This window comes from Aulostomus chinensis, chromosome 11 (genome assembly GCF_037954235.1).
Source record: "Aulostomus chinensis isolate RoL2024-O1b breed Wild chromosome 11, RoL_Achi_v1.0, whole genome shotgun sequence".
In the NCBI taxonomy this organism is placed as follows: Eukaryota; Metazoa; Chordata; class Actinopteri; order Syngnathiformes; family Aulostomidae; genus Aulostomus; species Aulostomus chinensis.
Genome location: NC_141330.1, coordinates 5,892,322 through 5,914,546, shown reverse-complemented (window position 1 = coordinate 5,914,546; position 22,225 = coordinate 5,892,322). Strand labels below are relative to the sequence as shown.

General features: G+C 42.2%; 1 protein-coding gene across 2 annotated transcripts in view; it reads right to left on the bottom strand.

Annotated features, from left to right (window-relative positions):
- Positions 1-22,225, bottom strand: part of iglon5 (IgLON family member 5) — a 134,309-nt gene that overhangs the window by 8,994 nt on the left and 103,090 nt on the right. For both annotated transcript variants that reach the window (XM_086217966.1, XM_086217967.1), the window contains 6 exons: positions 17,890-17,968; positions 14,082-14,314; positions 12,413-12,532; positions 2,604-2,735; positions 2,213-2,333; positions 860-1,011 (listed from right to left, as the gene is read on the bottom strand). In XM_086217966.1, the coding sequence (XP_086074092.1) occupies positions 860-1,011; positions 2,213-2,333; positions 2,604-2,735; positions 12,413-12,532; positions 14,082-14,314; positions 17,890-17,968 (837 nt within the window). The remainder of the gene's footprint in view (positions 1-859; positions 1,012-2,212; positions 2,334-2,603; positions 2,736-12,412; positions 12,533-14,081; positions 14,315-17,889; positions 17,969-22,225) is intronic.

The window sequence follows — 22,225 nt, the reverse complement described above, 5'->3', positions numbered from 1 at the left end:
AAACGTCAGACGCAGCAAGAACGGACAAAGATTAATTAATAGAAATGCTGTAAAGGTATTGGATTATAGTTCAATTTTATATGCCATCTACAAAACAGAAAGAGGTTTGTTGTGTTGTAATGACGGCAGGAGGAGATTAGGAAGGAAAGAAGAGGCGAAAGGACAAATGATGGAGAGATAGGCTGACAGAAGTGGCAGCAGTGGTGGAAAACGAGAGCTGGAAGATGTATGGGTCTGACGGGGGAGTGAGTCATTGAAGGGAGACTGGCTGAGATAATGGGTAAAGGAATGAAAGTCGAAAGGGGATAGATGAAGGACTCACTTAAGATCGTAATGCTGGATGCACTAAAAAGAGGAAGGGGGTGTGGGGGGGGCTGACAGCAAATGGAAGGGTAGGAAATCGCTCAGTGGGGATTGTTAATGTGAACTGGGCTACGAGCGAAATGACAACTTCTTGGGTAACAGGACAGGGTGAAGCATCCGTCTGTGTGTGCATGCAGGAGTGTGGATGAGGGATGGAGGTTGAGAGGAAGAGAGCTGGAGAGAGAGAGAGAGAGAGAGAGAGAGAGAGAGAGAGAGAGAGGTGGCAATATAGGCAAGCAAAGCTTTAATGGGGCGGAGAATAAAAAAAATGTGGAGGAGATGGAAGGGGAGGGCTGAGAGGAAGCTGTGTGCAGAGTCGAAATGAGAAAGACGGGAAACCGCGTGTGTCCCTGTATCATTTTGTGCCTCAGATGTTCAAATTTTGCACGTTATTTGACAACCACCTGAGACAAATGTGAACCTACTAGTGTATTTGTGCCTATACGTGTACTCTGCATCACTGTGTTTATACAGTTCCATGTTTACGATAACTTACGAAACAGCAGCATGCTGGCGTTGGAAGCCCCCAGACGGTTTGTGGCAAAGCAGGTGTAGTTGCCGAAGTGTTTCTCTGTCACATTGGTGAACAGCAACAGCGAGCGCGTCTTCTCGTTTTTGATCCTCAGGGTGTTGTCACTCTCTACGGGCCTGGGTGGTGGTGGTTTGGGGAGCAGGAGAGTGAGAAGGAAGCGTGAAGAAAAAGAAATCATACAACATAAAATCACACTCAACCCACATTGGAGCCTTTTTCCCTCTTCTTCTTCTCTCCAGAGATACACCATAGCCCCCTCTACACGTCGGCTTTGTCAGGACTTAAACTAATAGGGAAATCTAACAGTCCATAAATAACACCTTCCCCCTGCTGGGGCCCATTATACTCTATTAACAAGTCTTTCTGGCTGGCAAAAGCTTGTCTAAGTACTGTATCTGGCTTTGCTTAATGCCAAATCACCCCAACCCATCTATGCTCTGTAGGACCTTGTATAAACTTGGAAGGACATTTTATGTGTAAGTAATAGAGAGCAAATAGGTTTCCCACAAGTTTATTCTTCCTCTAGATGGAAAAAACCCATTCATGGTTATCTGAAACCTAAACTGCCAGAGGTTATTGGAAGAGGCTGTAGCCAAGACTTGGATGTGTTTGAAAATGCAGTTTATGTTTGAAAACAAATGGGAAAAAATGCATCCTGTTAAGAAAGATAAAGGTTTAGTTGGAAAACATTTAATTGCGCGTTGCAGCTGGTTGAAACCTGATTTAAACTTGGTTCTATGTCAAAGCCTAAGCACAGGACCTATGTATTGGGTGAGCATTGTTCTGGTGTGGTGCTTCTACACGGTGCTGCAGTCTAGTTTGCACATACATACCCCGAACCACAATCACCAACATTTACTGCATGCATTTACACACACAGGAGGCCACACCAAAGACCTGGACCAAAGTTCTTATGGAGGGTTTTGCATTTGGAGCGCTTGTGAAATCTAAGGGTTTTGCCAGTGGGTATACTGTGTCGCCCCGGTATTATGTAGACTAAGCCATTGCTTCTATACCATCAGGTTGAGTCTCTCGGTTTTGTTCTCCTTCAAAAAAAAGACAGAAAATTACTTCAGAGTTGGTGCTCGTAAATTGTAACTGAAATACAACGCTGAAAAGAGCCAGATGGTGTGGAAACGTGTGGGAAGAAATGTGATGTTATCAAGCGAACCAGTCAGGAAGCTGCTGTGGTCATGGTGATGTGCGGTGAAAGCTTCGGGACGCGTGCTGTAGCTGTGACCTACACTGTTGTTTCAACACACAAGTGTTTATCAGACTTTAGAGTGAGTATCAAATTGGCAGAGAACCCCCCCTCACCTGTGGTCATCTCTGTACCACTCAAAGGAGGCTGGCGGTACTGCCATGGCTTCACAGCGCAAGATAGCCGTCTTCCCCAAGTGGGCTGGCATGTTCTTCATATCTGTGATCATGGGAGGGTCTGGGGAAGAGCACAGGTGATAGTGAAACTAAACAGAGGTTTTCAGTCAGTAGAACGAAACTAAAGTCGGTGAGAAGTCACATCAGGTCAGCCAAGGTCTGCCCTTCAATCGGACCACCGGAGAGAGCTGAATTAAGATGTATGAATTCATGCACAATTATGCATCCTGCTTATTTACATACAGTATATCATTAACAGTGCATCCTGCTATAACACAGGAGGTACTGAGACTTGAATTATCACCAAGGTGGCATCCACAGGTGTACTTACAGTTGACTGTGACCTTGACCTTGCGCTGATCGGGCGGAGCTACTCCATTGTTGGTGATGCATTCGTAGTCCTCCGCCTGCTGCCTCTTGATCTCGGTGATGTCTAGAAACTCCCCCTCACTCACCAGCCCATCTAAAGGAATAAGGTAGATGTTAAAGGTCACTATATGTCAAATGTAAGGTAAGTGATTTCAGGTTCACTACTCCAGAAACCAGTGTAGGTCAACCGAACACACGGGCACGTACACGTGCGCGCACACACACACACACACACACACACACACACATTTATATTTTTTACAGTTCTGTCTCCAAACCTGACATTCAGTCGTGGTCAGAAGTGCTGCCATCCCTGAATTTTAAGTACATAAATCACAATATCCTCAGAAATATATGTAAATGAAGACATTTGTATAATCAGAATATCTTAATAATGGTCCAAGGTTACTGGGGGGGGAAAAAAAAAAACCTTGCATAATAGTGAAAAAATACAAGTTCAAAAAATGTAGCTTAGACACAGTTATTGCTGCCCTGTAATGATACTGGTTGCAGAACATTTGGCGACAATGACAGTCTGAGCTCTCTCCAAAGGTTTTCATTGAAATTTAAGTCACGACCCAATGCTAGACAGTCCTTCTCTTTTCCTACATTCTTTTCTGCTTTGGGTCGTTGTCCTTCTGAAAGATCTGGTGGACAAAGTGTCAGTAAGACAGCTCTGTGTGCCTAAATGTCTTGATCATCTTGTGATGCTATAACGGTCAGATCAACACATTCTCATGAAAATTGCACTTTTTTCGTGCACAATCCTTTGAATGTTCAGCACCACATGCGATCATTGCACCTGTACAAACCCCTGCAAAAAGACCTGTAAGGGAAATGGCTGACAACTCCTTTTCTTCTTGGTGGAAAATGGAGCTGCAAAAGTTCTGATGTCTCTCTTTTAGCTCACAATCGCGGGGAATAAATTCAATGTATATTGCATTCTCTTTGCAGGTATAAAACAGTGACTGAGAACATCATGCTTAGAAACACCCAATGCAGCCTACAAAACTGCCACCCAACATGATACAGCCTCCAAAACTGCCACCCAACATGATACAGCCTCCAAAAGGCTTCATTTCTTTTGTCTCTGGATTTCATTTTACCTCTAAAAGCAACTGCATAGTTCCATCCGTCCATAGAAGAGTTTCCCTTAAAGACTCCGGCTTCTGCAAACATTAGTCTTGAGTTTTTGTTCCGTCACTGATGATTTATGCATGGTTCGGGCTGAGGTTCCAGATTGTTTAAGGTCAGTCTGACTCCTCATTCCCATGCACAGATATCTTGTGCCAGTAATTTTGATCAACATACGGAGAGGGCTGATTGACCCAGGGTAAAAGGTTCATTTGGTCTGTTTTTTTGACATGTTAACCTGAGAAATATCTGCTTGGAACACTGCGTGGATGGCTGCAGAGACAGCAAAAGCCTATTATTTAGCTCACTAGCTTGTTCTTGCGAGCAGACTTTCTGTGGTCTATCCAACTTCAGCGGAACAAAGCCACACATGGAAGACCACTGAGGTTTCCTTAAGCAATGAATGGACTTCGGCTGTAATACACTGAGTTACAGACTCCAGACGTATGTGGAAACAAGCCGTGAAGAGCTTTCACTATCTTGATATCTGCACCAATTAAATTTCACAGACTTCTCTCATTGAGTTTCTTCTTTGCTCCACATACTGGAAGCCTCTTAACAATTTTATATCAGTGAAACTTCTTGATAAAGTTAAAAACTTTAAAATTCTTTAGAGATTGACTGGTAGAATTTGGGATTTGGGGCCAATCAGTCTCAGTTTATGTGCAACCATTATTCATTGGTTAATTCATGATGTTCACATCATGATCTAGGATACTGACAGGACAAAATATCTATAATAAGAAAAGTACATATTCTTTGTCAGTAATAGTGGTTTCATAAACCAAACAAAAGGCCTCAAGCTGCTTTGCTCAGGAATTTTTCTGTAGACTCAGAGTAAATAAATGTAAATAAAAACCATCTGATTTTATTGCATTTTAAGCATCAGGGGAAATTGGAAATTTACTTCCAAGCAGTGGACACACCAGGGGGTGACGGCTTGTTCTCCACATTACATAGCGAGAAGAATATTTAGTTGTTATTTGATGTTGACAAATTCCCAGGTGCCCCCACAACCAAATTAGTCAGTCTGGCACTTTCGCTGCTTTTCCTCGGGTGACAAACAGCCACAGATCTCTTCAGAGAGGAGAGTAGATGGGATGGGCTACAAGTTATTGCTCCTTTATGTATGGGAATGGATGTTGAGGGTGTTATTGGATCGGCAGAAAGAGAGGGATAGACGGGAGAGAGAAGAAGAATGACTCTGCAAGCGCACCCCGCCTTCCTGCGAGTCTAAGCAGCCAGATTTCTCACAGCCTCCAAAAACCATTAGGCCCTTTTCTCCCCTTTACCCCATTAAAGAAGTCAGACTGTGGAACAAGACATTACAAATAATCTCACCACACTGACAAGGAAATCCAGCTCTTAATTTGACGCTCACACAACCACTGTCAATCAGTGGACCTTTACCTCCCCTAACAAACACATAAATACCTCCTGAGCATGACTCAGAGCAACGCTGACGCAACTGCGCACACAAAACACACACACACACACACACACACACAAAAAGACGCTAAACGCCACGATTATTCCTGTCAGAGATTACCACAGCGGTTCTAATTGAAGATTATACTAGAGGATTATTTGTGTGGCTACTGAGCTGGAGACGATTATTTGCAGCTGCTACGGCACCAACTGAGCAGCGAGCTACAACCGCAGTGATGGCTGCTCGTGCCACCCGAACAAGTGCAGGCAGGAGCTGGGTGGTGGGGTGGGCGCGGTGTTATTCACTCATTCCATTAGTCTAATAAAAATGGCTCTCTTGTGACATTTCTGTCACGCAAGCAGAGCACCCAAGGCTGCTGGTGAGGGCGAAAAAGATAAAACCAGACAAGTAGCAATGGAGAAATTACACACAAAGCTGTAACAGATTTTAAGAAAAAAAATTAAACGACATGAAATATTTAGTGAGTGCACAAGAGACAAAGGGAATATTTTTGAGGCATTCAGTGCAGGAGACTGAGAAATATACACAATAAAGGAAAAAAGCAACCAATAACCCATACATGAGGGAGAGAAATGTTGAACTGAGAATTTGACATGGTTGGTTTTCCTCATCCTCAGCACCTGTATATGATGTAATATGAAAGTACCCCCCTTTTCTTTGCCCCCTCTCCCTGTCCTCTGAGATTTCTGAACCTGCAAACCTCACTCCACTTTGGTGTGAGATCATAAGTGACTGGAGCCAGCCCCTGGCACTCCTACAATGGTCTGTAAAATACAGTTCCATCAACCACTTATGGCATTTGAAGGAGCCTGACTCCTGACCACCAGAGATAGTTGGATTGCACCTGAGAAGAGAGGAGGGTGTGTGAATGAGAGGGAGGGAAAGGGATCAGGGGGTTGCGGCCTGCCCTACAGAGAAACCGTGCTCTATTTCCACGGCCACACTTTGAGCTAGACTAGATCATCAGAGCACTTGATTTCTTGGCTTATCTTATCCATTTCCATTACGAAAACTACCGACAAGGCAGACAGGTCTGATGGCAGGTTAAAATGGAGAAGGATGGGCAGAGAGGAAGAGTAGGAGTAAGAGACAGAAAGGTGTTAGTTGAGCTAAATGAAGCTACAGCACAAGTTAAACCAGGCGGGCCTCTCTGGCCTGCTGGTGCCTGAGGTTACTACAAAGCACCTTCCTTTTTTTTCAATTACATCTAAACCAGTACTGCTGATCCAGGCTGGGACCAAACAATTGATATCTGAAAGTGAAAAACACTGAAACAAACATTCTAAGAGTGAGGTTTGGTGATTCCCATTTATACAATTATTTATTCATTCCTGATACAAAGCAACGATTGAAAATATTCCAAAACAAAGACAATATTTATTCCTCCAAGATGTGCTGGGAAAAGATTTTTCATTTGACTTAAATGACAAGTATGTCAGATTTAGATGGATATTTTGCCAGAAACTGAATATAACATTCATAATGATCATCAGGATTCATAATGAATTTGCTTTGAGTGTATAGTTGCCTGAAACTAATAATTAACCTGTTTAGAATGAGCCCAAATATCTAAAGTGGGGATGGGTCATCTTCAGTGGAACTGGCCATAATTGATAAAGCAAAAACTTTCACATGTGTGGCAGAATAGTTTTTCCTTTTATGTCTTTTGTCATGCTGGTTTAAATCATTAAACCTGAAAGTGTCTACTAAAGCCTGAGGGTGTCTGAAACACAATAGAATCGTTAAAGGCAATTCAAACCTTGATTTCTCTGCCAGTGGAGCAGATAGAAATGTGACATAAAAACAAAATGCTTAAACCTTCGACTCAGTGTAAACTGACTTACCTTTGCCCTATACCGTTCATGGAATACAAACAATAATAATAATACTAATTAAAAAAAAAAAAACAATACCTCAATTGAGTTCTGAGTACAACTAGCAATATTTTACACCGGGGTCTAAATTCAGAGGTAAATTTGGGGTTAATTAATCATTTTGTGCCAACCTCTAAAACAGTGTTGTATAGATGTGTTAATGCATTCACATGGCGACTCCAAGCAGCAGATGATCACACTGAAACTGGCTGGCTGTAACATGTCAGCCGAAATTATAACACAGTTTGGAGACAGTGTGATGGCAGGATAAGTGGACTTGTGTGAGTGCAGCGTTACGTGATTCACTGAGACGTAGCGTCGAGAAGAAACTCCCAGACATGTTAAAGTTAAGAGAATATTCTGACAATTAGTGTTCACACGGTTCCTTAACACCTGATACATTTCATTACTCACTGCCAAAGCATTAATTTATTCAACACACACACACACATATATATATATGTATAAAAATGGAAAAAAATTGAAACATATTTTTGAACTAAGTTGTTTGTGTGCGATATTTGTATAGTCTGATGTCATTTCTTTATAGGATGAAGTTTTGAATTGCAGGAAGAATTTACAGGCTTAAAATCCCTTTTTAACACAATTCATATTTAAGCGCAATGCATTGCACCGCGCAATGTAGTAAATATATTCAAATTTCAATATTATAACGTGTTTTCATTTTCATTTACAGAAACCTATGTTGGAAAAACTGAATAAATAAAACTGAACTTTCCACTGAGGGTTTTCTTCCTTTGTTATGTAGGCATACATCATACAACACAGGCCTTGTGAAAAATTGTAACCTTTTCAATTGAAATATAATATATTACTCCTTTGTAACAAGAGGTTTAGCCACATTATTACCTGAAGGTCCTTGGTACCGACACTAATGTCAAAAACATAATTGCACAATGTGCAAAATGCATGATAGTGCAGTTTTCAGGGGCAGAGGTGCAGCCACTGCTAATGATATTTCATGAGGAACCTCTGGGGGGCATGAAGACCTCGCCATCTTACGTTGTTAATATTTCCTAACTTTACATTAACATTATTACTGTGATGCAGGCCATTTTTCCATCCTGCCATAATCTGCTTCTCTGCGATAATAATTATGAATGAAGCACACTGAGTTTACGCCTGTCAGAGGAAATAAGTTTCATAAATAAACTTGACTAAAAGTCACATTTAACAATTAGCAACACAAACATAACAAAAAAAAATCAAGTAAATTCAAATATTACCAACTTTAATGCCTGTTGAACAAGCAAGCTAGCTTGAAAATCCACTGTTAGATTGTCTGTTGTCACAGTTTTACACATTGCACATCCACTCCAGTCCATTTTCAAGTTCAAAGAGCCGTCCAACCAGTGAGGAGGGAAAGCAAGAGCGATGGAATGTAGTTTGCAGTTTCTTGGAATTATGAATTTGCATTTGTCAGTCATTTCTTTTTTATGATTGTGTTAGCTGCCTCGATGCTACTGCCTCTTACTGTCAGACATGACAACTGCAAAACTCTAGATCACTTCTATTGACTATACAGAATGTTCAGTCGAACCAAAATACATTTGGGAGTGACAGGATAGGATTTTAATGATTTATTTACAATGATTTTTTTTTCCTGCAAAAATCACATGAGGGAATCATCAGCATCAGATGGCATTACCATGGTAACATTACGGTAAAGGAACATTTGTGCTGCCCAGTCACTAAATCTTACACAGCGGCTCTTTAATATTCAGTTTAATATTCAGGACCAGTTTTTCAGGATTTACTGTGGGACGATGTCTTCTGAGAACAAATGGGCCTGAGGCTGAAAGCCACAGGGTGAAGAAGACAGACTATGTTGGTTTGGTCTATAATAAGTAGAATATATAATAAGTAGAATATCACAAGCATTATCATTTAACATATGAGCAAAATATAAATCTTTTTCATACCCCTACAATTATCAACTAATGGGATCTTACGCCTGAAAAGCTAACATGTCTGCCAACGTTCACCTGTTTGCAGACGTTGCACAATGGGGATTCCATGTTGTTGTGTGCTCTGCTGACAAGCTTGCTTGTTATCATCCTCTACCTTGAATCAAAGCTGAGGACTATGTGCCAAATATATACACTTTATGTGACTATAATCACTTTGGGTTGAGTCCTGAAAACATCAGTGCAAGAAGTTCCAGGAAACCGACTGGCCAACAAAAATGAAACGCAAGGAGCTCCATTTTCCTGCATTAATTCATGACCATGATTCCTTATCTGATCCGCAAGTCTCCGGCTGGTCCTGCGGTCCTTTTATGTTTACCAGTGTTGGCATGATGAACAAGATCGCCTGGATGTGTATGTCTCACTTCCTCTACACACATGCCTTCCTTTCTTCTACCCTTTGTTGTATTTCCCCCAACATATTTCTCAATCCTAAACCCTGGAATTTTTACTGAAGTATGTGAAGAAAGCCAATTAATGATGTAATTTTAATTTGCAAGTCTTATTCATCCCTTGTTTGTATGAGGTGTGAACAGCACATTTTCTGATCATTTTAGAGTATTTTTAGAAGACATAGTCTTCAGGAACAGTCAGACAGGACTCATAAGGAGAAGGAGCAAGCCCAAATAAACAAATATACTGAATCAACAACACCTGGCTATCAATATTTGAAAGCAACTTGACAGAAAAACAAGCCCAAAGTCACTTATAATAAGCAGACTTGGCAAAAGTGGACAAGATTTTGGTCTCTGTCCTGCTGTCTGCAAGTTGCATCTCCTCCTACTCTGTCTCTGCACACACACACACACACACACACACACACACACACACACACACACACACACACACACACACACACACACACACACACACACACACACACACACACACACACTAACGTACCCTCATCCCCCCTCCCTGCAGTTTCTCAATGCAGTCAGTGAGTAATGGGGACAGATGGCTGGCAGCTTCTTGCTGTTTCTTTGGGCTTGTCCACCCCTCCTTTTTCTCCAGCGCCCCTGGTCTCCTGCAACTGATGGCTTGGTTGCAGAGACTCCCATGGAATAGCAATGCAGTCCCTATCTCTTTCTCTGCAAGCTGAGGGGTTACAGGGAGAGGAGAGAGCCGTGTGTGATGGTGGGGGTGGTTGGGGGGGGGGGGGGATTAGTGCTGACAGCGGAGAAATGCTGTAGGCTTGCAAGTGAGGACAACTGCCCAGAGTTTGTGATTTACGGTTGTGTGTTTGTGAGCAAGACTGCAGGTGTGCATGCATGGATGCTCTCTGGCTTCCTTCCCTTTCTCCATTTCTTTCTTTGGGAGGTGTGATCTCCAGCAAGCTTTCCCTGCCCAAGGTACTGTATACCGTGTAGGTTCATAAACACTAACAGAGCTGGGAAGGACATTCAGTGGCTGGGGCATGCAGAGGAGAGATGAGGTGGAACAGGCCTCCGAGCAAGACTACAGCTGTCTGTAAGTACAGCAGGACAGTAGCTTGTGCATTTATTGCCCTAACAGTATAATTACAACATGTTCAGGAGTTGTTCACACTGACCTATTTATTGTTGCTTGTCATTGTTCTGCATTTGCTGCAACTGCAAGCTACAAACACATGGACCAGTGTTTAGGAGGAAAAAGTTTCAACGAGACATTTGACACTGACACAAAGAGGTAGTTATTTTATTTCAAAATAAAGTGCAGCAGGGATGACGTGTTTTTGCTGGAGTCGCCATGAATTCCCCTCATCAATAAGCCAATAGGATTTTTACATTGGGTTTAGGATTATTGCAATAAACTCAGGCGAACAAACATTTATGAGACTGTCATGAAGATGATAAGCATAAACCAACACGTTAAAAAGCTAATGTTAGGCTGTAAACAAACTTTGCCGCTGACGCATGACTTCAACACCACACTTAAACTCTGCATTTCTTCTACATGTTTGATAATGTGACGTTTAATGCCAGCGACAACTTCTGCGGTCACGTTTAGCCACTTGTGACCAGCAATCTTTTTTAAGACATAAGACATCAACCCCGCCTCTCCCCCAAAGGCAGCCGGGATAGGCTTCAGGCCCCCCCCGAGACCCTTAACAGGATAAGCGGTAGAAAATGGACGGATGGATAAAAACATCAAATGTCGCGACTGTGGTATTTAGGCCTTGTAACAAAATACAATATCATCTTAAGCTGAGGTCTGAGACAAGGGAACTGGACGATCAATAATTCTTATTTGCAGGTTTTTGGACTCATTCTGTCATATTGGCCACTCTATTCTGGAAAAGTTGGAAATATTACCTCCCTATGTGACAAAAGCTCAGTCCAACATAGTTTGGCAATAGTTGAGACTACTGTATTACACTCTGCACATTTAATGTATTTTGCAATTACACTAAAGAAAGAGAAGCTGTTTCCATGTGTAGGAGCTGATTGGAATCCAGATAGAAAACAATACATAACACAAACAAGAAGAAAAGGGGGTCACAGAGCTCCTCGAGGAGACGCATGCTGCTGCAGGAGGTCACTGTCCGTGCTCCTGAGCAACGTGCTGGCAGCAAGAAGCAGATTTGGTCCATCAAGGATGAAATTTGTCACAGTAATTCATGTTTTTCTCCTTTACTGCATGCTGATGACAGGAGAGTCCAAAAATCTACCACCCAGGCTGTGATGCGTAAAACATGAAATATGCAGCTACTCAGTGATCTTTGACATAGTAACAAGGTAGGAGAGGAACACAACTTTAAAACCACAGAATCCTGAGCCGCTGTGTAATTTGAACATTAGTAGTGACAGATGGGAACAGGGAATAAATGCTGTTCTGATCAAATTGACGCAATTTGACTCCATCTATCACGCTGTGCATCCCGACCACCCTGAACTAGTTCCGATTTACCACACTGATCGGAGCTAAAAATAGCTGATTTAAAGCCAAACGCGGCTGTTAGCATCAGTTGGCATCCTGATGCTGGTTGACAGGGTGGATGAAGACAGATGCTGATCATTATGGGTGGCGCAGTGGGGATAATTACACATAATGGGTGGTTATTTGGGACAAAACATTGGGACACAGGGAAAATACGGGAGTATGAATGTAAGATGGGGACAGACTAAGCAGCTGGCTTTAAGGATGATGACACAGGAAAAGGGGATAAAGATATGAACATGAGCTGAATGCTGATCAGTCTTGAGGCTGAAAGGAGGAAAAAAATGCAGACGTTTGGAGGCGGAATAGGGTTATGGATTGAGTGTGAAGACAGGGAGATAAAGGTGAAGCTGTGAACAAGAGATCTCCGGATCTGAAGACAAGCAAACAAGACAGGGTAGCTTACATTTCTGGTCTTTCCAGGTGACGCTGGGCTCTGGCCGGCCCACTGCCAGACAATAGAGGTTTACATTCTCTCCCTCGTTCACCGACACATCCGTGGAGATGTTGACGATTCTGGCTGGCACTGAAAAACAAGAATGAATCTTCAAAATTCCCTCTTTTTAAAATGAAATTAGCCATAAAAACATCCTCACAGCCTTTTTCAGTATTTAAAGAATGATGCAAATTGCTCAGACAGAAAGGCAATCAGCCGATTAATGATCTATCCCTGAGAGCTTAGTGAACTGTGCGACGATATGTTTGACCGTCTACTTAAAATGCACTGAATTTTAAAGTGCTGCAAATGGGTATCAACATCTTTTCTTCAGACATCAAATCTAATTTGATCTTTAAAGTAAAGAATGACATTGTAAAAGTGGTTGCTGGAGAATTTTTGTCTTCTCCTTGTAAGTGAATGACCACCCCCTGAATATTGTTATGTCCTAAACTCAAAATGTCGTTGCACTATGCATGTAGTTAAATTGATAACAAGATGGCCCTTGAATTTAAATTGCCCATTATCATTGTACTTAATGAGCTTGGCCCTGAGATTGCTTTTTTTTTTTTTTTTGCAAGACATCAACTGAGGGCCCTTTTTTTTCTAGCTTGCAGAAGTTGAATACTTGCCGTGATAACACACAGATTGGAGTGGTGGTGAAAGTGCTCTTGCTCGATGCACTGACTCGGGGGGTGTAATTATTTTGTGTGATATCAAGCTAAGGCTGAAATTGCACACAACTAAGGTGTATATGGTCATCTGTGCCAAGATTTGGACCCTGCAGACAAGAATGTTTGTTTGGATGCAGTGTGATTTGAAAATTCTGTTAGTAAGCACTTCTCTCTGCCACCTGTGAGCTGGAAGCCTGGCCGAATGCTTTTATTGGAGTGAGATGCTGTATATCCTGTTAAAATTTTGCAATCTGCAACCAATAATCCAAAACTGTCCATAAAAAAATGATACATATAGGTGGAGAAGATATCCATCCTCCTAACAGTTCTGCGCCACGTCAGTCAAAGTATCATCGGCTTAGCCGCTGACTTGATAAGTAACACCAAGTCAGTTATTTAGTCTAGCATTTGGGCAACCCCCCCCCCCCCCCCGCACCTCATCTCCTTCACTCACCTCCTCATCCATCTAATCAGCCTAACCTCATGTTTATAGCAACAACCCGAACAGACTGTGTGGAATTAAAAAATGGGCTCTGACTCAACTCTCTCATGGCACCAGAGGATGCAACTGACTTTGTGTTCATCTGTCACCTGCTAGCTTATCTTTACTTGAAATACACACACACACACACCCACAGACACCCGCACACACTCATCTTTTGAGAGGCATAACTATACAATTGCTTTCTTAAATACCAGCCTTTAAACACCACAAAAATAATATCTGCTAACTTATTAACCATAAATCTTAGCACGCTTCGAAGACAAAAGGAGCTCTGGAAAATAACTGTGTAAATGTAAAACTATAATTGCCTCAAACATCATTCACACCCAATAGACATCTCTAAATTTTGATGACCTAAGATTCAGGATAACAAGCCATTGAGCAGATGTCAAACACACAGATTCCCGTAACTCAGGGAAATGAGGAGGACAGACTTTGTTGTCTCTACACTGCTGCTGACCTTGGACGATGAGGTAGACGTGGGCGATGCGGGGCTTGTTATTGGCTTGGAAGGTGCAGGTGTAGGGCCCCTCGTCAGTGACTTGCACCTTGTCGATGTGGATGGAGAAGTCACTGTTGTTGCTGTTGACCAGCGTCACACGTTTGTCCAGCGACCACTTGTCTGTTCCTGTGAACAGGATGTTGGACCGGTTCAGCCAGGCCTTGTGGGTCACCTCCTCATCGATCCTACATCTGTGAGAGAACACAAGCTAAAATTAGCATTTGTTGTGTTTTGGGTTCATTTCAAAGGCGTTAATGCTCAGAGGTGTCGAGATTATTATTGGCAGTATATCTGAAGAGCTCGGAAAAATAGGTCGGTGCACATGTAGAATACAAACAGGTGATGTCAAAGGAAAAACGAATTTGGATCAATCAATCAAAGTTTTTTTTCACAGAATATTTCAAACAAAATGAATTGCAAACCAAAGTTCTTTGCAGGTGATTGGAAAAAGGTAGGATGTTAAAAATTAAAAATACTGATGAACACCAAAAACTTAAAAGCAAATACATCAATTGAAAACAAAGGAGGTTCTGTTGGGATAGAAAAAATATTGATGAAATACACCCCAAAAAAAAAATGATAAGAGAAATGAAATTATGGAATACTGCACAAAATAAGCAGATAATGAAATAATAAGGTAGAATAGACAACAAAATATTGATTAAAACACAGAGAAATAAAATAAGAAATAGAACCATTCAATTGTAAACCACGACTTAAAAAGCCACCATATAAAGCTAAAGGTTTTTAATATAATAAAAACACCTACATTTTCAGCTCTTCTGTAAGACTGCTCCAGCATCTTGGAGCATAACAGAATCACCAAATGTTTATGTTCACTCTGTGGAATAATTAAAACCTGAAGGGTTTTATTGAGTTCAGTGGTGAATATCTATGAACCACCAAAACAGTTTTGCTTGGTTTGCTTCAAGTTCGCTGTAGGAATGGGACTCCCTTCTCCCCCCAACTAACACTTCTCTCAGTGTTATGATGGAGGGATGTGAACTAACACGCTGGTCCAAAATCTCCCAAAGGTGTTGAATCAGGTAGAAAAAGAGTGACCGTGAACAGCGTATCATTAGCATGGCTATTAAATGATAGAAGCTTCAACATTTATACAAATCATTTATTTCAAATCTTTCCTTTGATTCGTCATCCATCTGTACTTTTTTAGATAACGAGTTAACATATACGTATTAATATAGCCCAATCAAAACAAATAAAACTACATAGAGTTTGGCTTAAGTTGATAACAGAAAATAAGCTTTTAAGTGAAAAAGGCACACAAATACTTTTATCTTCTCTTAATTATGGCTTCAAGATGACAACTAAATCTTGTAAGCGTTCCAGGGTACATTCAAGGAGACCATATGTTTAGGAATGGCTGCAGTCTCTAAATGTGTGGAGACGGTACTGACTCAAAGTAAAATATATGTATATTTTTTTATTAAAGCTCCGCAAATCACTATTGCTAATCCAAAATGTGGTGGCACGCTTCAAGGCAGGAAGAAGAGATCTAAAGTATGACTTCAGTTCTTATCTTGGCCACTAGATGTCCTTACCCAGCTTCACCTGAGGACATGCCTCTGTAGTACTCATGTTTAATTGATATGACCTGGATGAATATCACTGATGAAGGAGACCTCAGATCACCTGCCAAATAGGTAGCAGCCACACTACAACACGTATTAACCACAAAAGCTTGGCAGGTTTTAACAAATGGGCTACCAGGCTGATGTTGGAGTTGACAGGACCTGAGGGTCCCACAGTCGCTCTGACAGAGAGGGAGCAGTTTGGTGGAAAATGAAATAAATAAATAATTCCCTCATAAAACCATTATCTGTGTGCAAATGCTCTATTAATCTATTTCTAAAATTAATCACTTCTGCACTGTTGATGTTGCTACAGGACTACAAGCCCAGAGGAAATGAGCACCATAATAGCATCAAATGTGCTTCATCTTAATGGGCCGCATCAAACAGTATTGTCTCAAGCATAGCACAATTACTTGTGTGCCACTTGGGCAAAAGTGATTTTACATGAAAATGGAGTTTATTTATAAAGCCTCTTAGTATTGTGTTTGTCAACCATTGGCTGCCTGGCGCAGACCAAATGTACGCGCACATTCCATCACATACATGCTACTGTAGATGGCTGTTTATGAGATAGGACGGTACCACGATGAAATCTAACCCAGGAATTTACCTTATACAGCAAAAACTGTATGACGTGAATACGTTCCTCTCAACCAGACCGCTCAAAAAAGGCAAACCTTATACGTCACAAGATTGTTAACAGCAAAACAGGAAAATATATCTCTACACCAAAATCAAGTTCAAGCTTTAAATCTTTGGTCTAATCATTGTGGCATTTTCTTATGAGTCACTGAATAATCCCCGCCCCCCCCCCCCCCCCCCTTCTGGATCTAGACAGCACTGAAAAACACAAAGTGCACCTGCAGAGTGCAGACCTTCGCCAAGGCCTTTGAAAAAAAAAAAAAAAACAGAAAAGAAAAGAAGACAATGACTGTGTTAAATGGTTTCATCCCTAAATGTCTTCTCCTTGTCCCTTGCTCCACCCCGCCACAAAGTCAAAATTGGAATGGTAGTTTTCACATAATCCTGCTGACAGACAGACACAGATAAGCAGAACCGAAAACATAATCTCCTTGGTGGAAGTAACAACAAGCTAAGAAGGAATAACCAGCCTTTAGTTGAACTTGTCACAACTTTTAGACTTATGTGACTTATGTAAAGGGACCAAAGAAAGTAATAGTTTTCTTTTCAAAATACAAAAAGTTGAGAAGTACGGGAATAAAAGGCAAAAGCATAAAGCAGTGGCCATCTGTTCAGAGAGAGGGAGAGAGAAAATTACGAGAGTTACGACAAAAAGCTCAGATACATCAAACAGATTCCTTCAGTCGAGAAGTTTAGGTGTGCAAATGCCCAAATACTTTCTATAGATTTGACTTTTCCACCGCATCAATAGAGCAGCTTCAGGCTAGGCGTCTTGATGACATTATAGATCAGCATCTCTCTTCTTTGATTTCAAACTTTGAGTGTTTTGTTGAAGTTAACAAATATTGATGGAGCTGTTCTTGTCTTTGAAATAACGTTTTTGATTTTGCCAAAGTGATGTGACGGCCCAATTCTTTCAAGTAAAAAAAAAAAAAAGGACCTGAAAGAAGAATTTGTTCTGCAGAGGTTTGGACTTAAAAGTAATGAAAGATATGCTGACTTGGATTTTTTCGCTGCTGAGTGGCCTGCTGAGCCGAGTCACGTCCACACAAGGGGAAATAAACAGGTTAGCTGTTTTTAGCACTGTTGGTAGCCAGGGAGCTCTCACATTGTTACTCTCAGCTACGCAGATGTGTTTGCATGCAGATGATGACCTGTGCGTTGTCCAGGCCCCCTGTCATAGGGGGCATTCTGGGTCAGATGTTCAGGGCCATGGATCAATCTTTTCTTGGGCACGAGCAAGAAACACAAAGGGCTCAGCCTTGTCTAATCTTAAATCTAGAATAAAATAAACGAACATAAAAAGGTGACTGTTGACAGACTGGACGGCTTCAGAACCACCTGACAGGTATTATTATTCAATTAACTGTGGAACGGGCAGAGCTGGAAAAATATGGCACAATGTGGGAGGCCTAATTGAAGTTATGTGACACCGAATAGGTGATTAATTTGACATGACAAGTGTGTGTGGGGGGAGCAAACATGTTTTTCATGCAATTAGTAGGTGCAGCTGTAGGATCAAAAGTTACCTCAAAGTGACGCTTTCTCCTTCCAAAACTGTAATGTTGTCCGGCAGGTGTCCGAATTCTGCTCCACGCACACTGGAACCTGCCAAGAAAAATAGGAGTCAGGTGAGGATCCCAAAATGGCAGCAGACGTTCCGCTAGTGTTCATTAATCTCAGGTCAGGTGATTGAAGATGCACCACCTCACCGAAGCAGGTTGGGTGGGGATGGACGCTCCATCCAGCGTACTTAGTTCTGAAGGGAAAGTAATAGATTTACTAAACAAAAAGCATCAAAATGTCTGCATTGACCCCTGTACTTGAATAATGATTTGGTTTTACCCTGCATTCTGGTGGGATGTGCGTTCATTGAACAGCACTGATAATGAGCCGAAGGAAAAGGATTCATGTGGAGCCGCCGGAGCGTGAAATGAAGGGACAGTAACAGAAGGGATGCTCATCCTGCCTACCAATACACACACACACACACACACACACACACACGCAGAGGAGCAGAAACACATGCTTACAAAAGCACAAACATCAATTTCAAACACACATAAGAGCAGACACACATTAGTTAAAGAGAAAATAGAGACTTTGCCTCTCTGAGCAGTGTTGGACACTCAGGTGAAGCTGAAGTTTGGAATTATTTTTTCTGAACTTGGCTGGACTGCAAATAAAGAAAGAAGTCGTCATACGCTGGCAGTGAGATTGCCTGCTGAGGCAGGCCGCTCCCAGTAAGACACCTGGCTCTGTCCATCTCAAATATGCCAAATTGCAGCACAACACTAGATACTTGAGCTTGTACGCTCCCTTTATCTCAGACAATCTCTTTCTGCCTCTGCCTTCACCGTGACCTCAATATATCAATAGGGTTTTGCTGCGGTCTAGCCTTGAGGTTTAATAAATGGGGACTTTATGAAACCAAGGCGCTGCAATCAGGAGCTACGAAGCACCTCAAGCTTTGTTAAATACGCACATAGAGTCAAATACGTGTTACACACATCCGCTTAGAGATGGAACCTGAACTGATAGCAATGCTTCACTAAATGAGAGGAAATGTGGGGTTTAAATTAAAGGTGTCAAGAGAGGGGATTCAGAATTACAATGCGCCATCAAGCGCTGGGAAGCAGAGATGCTTTCTTGCATGTCCAAGTCATGTCTCGCGTCTCACCACCCACTTAAGTCAAGTTCACGTCCCACAGTGCTTGTAGCAAGATAATGTATACGGTGGCTCAGTGTCTCCCGGCATGGGCTGGGCTCCACAGCTCAGGGTGAGTTGAAGCTAAACTTTTTACATGGTAAATTATGTCAGAATGTTGATCTAAAAATATTACACGACCACATCAAGTTATGTAATATCCATCCATCCGTCCGTCCATTTTCTTCCGCTTATTCCTGTTAAAGGTCGCGGAGGGGCTGGAGCCTATCCCAGCAGCCTTCAGGCGAGAGGCGGGGTTCATCCTGAACAGGTCACCAGTCTATCGCAGGGCCAACACATAGAGACAGACAACCATTCACACTCACAGACACACCTACGGTCAATTTAGAGTATCAATCAGCCTCGTCCTCTCTTGATGTCTTTGGACTGTGGGAGGAAGCTGGAGTACCAGAGAGAACCCACGCAGGAACAGGGAGAACATGCAGACTCCACACAGAAAGATCCTGTGCTGGAGCCGGGGCTCAAATCCAGAACCTTCTTGCTGTGAGGCGACAGTGCTGACCACTGCACCACCGTGCCGCCCTTTATGTAATATTAATCTCACTATTAGTGCTTTAAAAATCAATGAAAAGAAACAGAAAAGATGAGAATTGAATTTATTAGCTTAAAATAATTTGGGACATTTTTTACAGGCCCCAGCCCTCTCAAGTACGGATGCCTTGTCAGGAAATGTTGAGAACCCCAGCAGTACATGTTTGCTAACCTTACTATCGAGTGGCTGACCTATTCGAGTGCATTTTCAGGTATCTGGGATCTAAGTAAGATGGGATGACATTGAGTTGGCAGATTTTTCCTTAATGTTAAAAGGGTTTTAAATAAAGATTCCCAAAGCCTGAGTCCAAGACAAGTCTCAAGTCCAAGTCTCAGACTCCAGTCCCCACCTTGAGCTGTCAGCTAAAATAATTGATCATCTTCTATATAAAATGTTATTATGCCATTTTGCTTCATCTGAATGTTTGTGGGTGTCAAATCTGTGTGGATATGTGTTAGTAAATATATTCAGGTGTGTATTCATGTGTGCATAATAATATACAGTACGTGTACTTGTGTAAATGCAGACAGAAACAGCGCAGGTGACCTGGCCATAAGTGTGTGTTTGAGTGTGTGTGTGTGTGTGTGTGTGTGTGTGTATACAACTGACATACTGATGCAGAGTGAGTAAAGAGGACAAACCAATAACTCCTCAAAAGAAAAGTGGCCCTGAAAATCTCAGGCTAAACGCTGTAATCGCATTAATGGGCGCCGCTGCTACTTCCGCGCTATCTAGGCTGGCCAAGGATCACACAACTGGCTCCATCTCTTTCTCTGAAAGCTTTGGGGGGAGGGGTGTAGTTCAGCACATTAGCCATTGTGTCCGCTGCTCTAAAACTGTCACAAGCTTTTGTTTATCTAGGGGTTTTTGACTATAGCGTAATGTTGCATGGCATCGCTGCTTGTGCCTCCTGTCGTGGACTCAGACAGTCCTTAGCCCTCAGCTGTTCCCTTTCAAGTGTTCTGTTCTCTACACACACCACACTTTATTTAGGTTAATTCAATTCAGTTTCAGGGCTTGGGGCTTGGAGACGGGTGTGACATGCTGTCATAAATACACACTACCCCATATATGAAAACGCAGACTCACACAGTCACACACACGCAGAAAAACTCCTACCACTGTGACAGAAACAGGACACACAATTTTGATTGAATGACTGATGTGTGTCTACACAATGAATACCCCAAACAACACTGCGAAGGTTACAAACCAGCGAGGCGCTATTCCCAGTTCCCTACCCAATTCTCATTTTCACAGCTCGATTGGCACCTCACATTCCAAAACCTGTACCATGCTGTCTCTGCTGCACAACATGATAACCAGGTCAACACATTCAGCACACACCTCCGAACAAATCACAGGACCAATCACAGACATGCTATCACACACTCGTCGTGAGCCAAATCTGTAGGGAGGAAGGTTTGCCCCAGAAGACTGCGGCAACGAACACAGAAAAGAGTCTTTCACACCAAAAATACAAATGTGACTGCATAGAGACACAAGGGAACACCGGTTCAAACACACATAGATACTTAACATCCACACTACCCGATGCATGCATGCACACATCACATTATATAACCGTTTTTGGCCTATCACTTACTTTGAAACCCAGTTTTGGTTTTGCTTTGTCAAGCACAGAATATAGTAATCAACTATAAAAAAAAAAAAAAAACCACACAAAAAAATGACATATCGAGCATCAGTATTTGAGGAAAAAATATTTTAGGGTTACTGGGGTTCGTGGTCTTTTTTTCCACTTGCAGACAAAGCAACACTTGTCAACATTGCATACATAAATCAGTACCCAGCCGCTCAGGAACTGCTTATATGCCGAGAGCTAGCTGTAAATTTACTCTTGCACATAAAGTGGATCCGAATAAACGGAAACAACTGTGAAAACATGCACAGATTTGGGAAAAGAAAAGCAATCTTTGCCACAGTCCCGTCTCGACTGTTTGCTTTTTTAGCTCTGGACTTTAATGTTCTGTTGGATTTGAGGGTGGATTTTTGAGTGCGCCTATGATGTTGGTGTATTTTGAGATGTATTTCCCTCTTGTGTATTTTCTTGTTTTACTTGTGTTCAGCTGAGTCTCATCAGTCAATCAGTCTGCCCTCATGTTCTGCACCTGTCTCTTGTTCTGTGATTACTTCACTTGGATTTTAGTTTGATGATTTCTTTTCAGGGTGGCACGGCGGTGCAGTGGTTAGCACTGTCGCTGTCACAGAAAGAAGGTTCTGGGTTCGAGCCCTGGCTTGGGCATGGGATCTTTCTGTGTGGAGTCTGCATGTTCTCCCTGTGCCTGCGTGGGTTCTCTCAGGATCCTCTGGCTTCCTCCCAAAGACATGCAAATGGGGACGAGGCTAATTTGATGCTCTAAATTGACCGTAGGTGTAGCTGTGAGTGTGAATGGTTGTCTGTCTTTATGTGTTGGCCCTGCATGGACTGGTGACCAGTCCAGGGTGAACCCCGCCTCTCGCCAAAAGGCTGCTGGGATAGGCCCCGCCCCCTGTGGACCTTAACAGGATAAGCAGTAGAAAATGGATGGATTTCTTTCCAAAGCGGCAGAATGGCTTGGTGGTAGAGTGGCTGTCGAGCAAC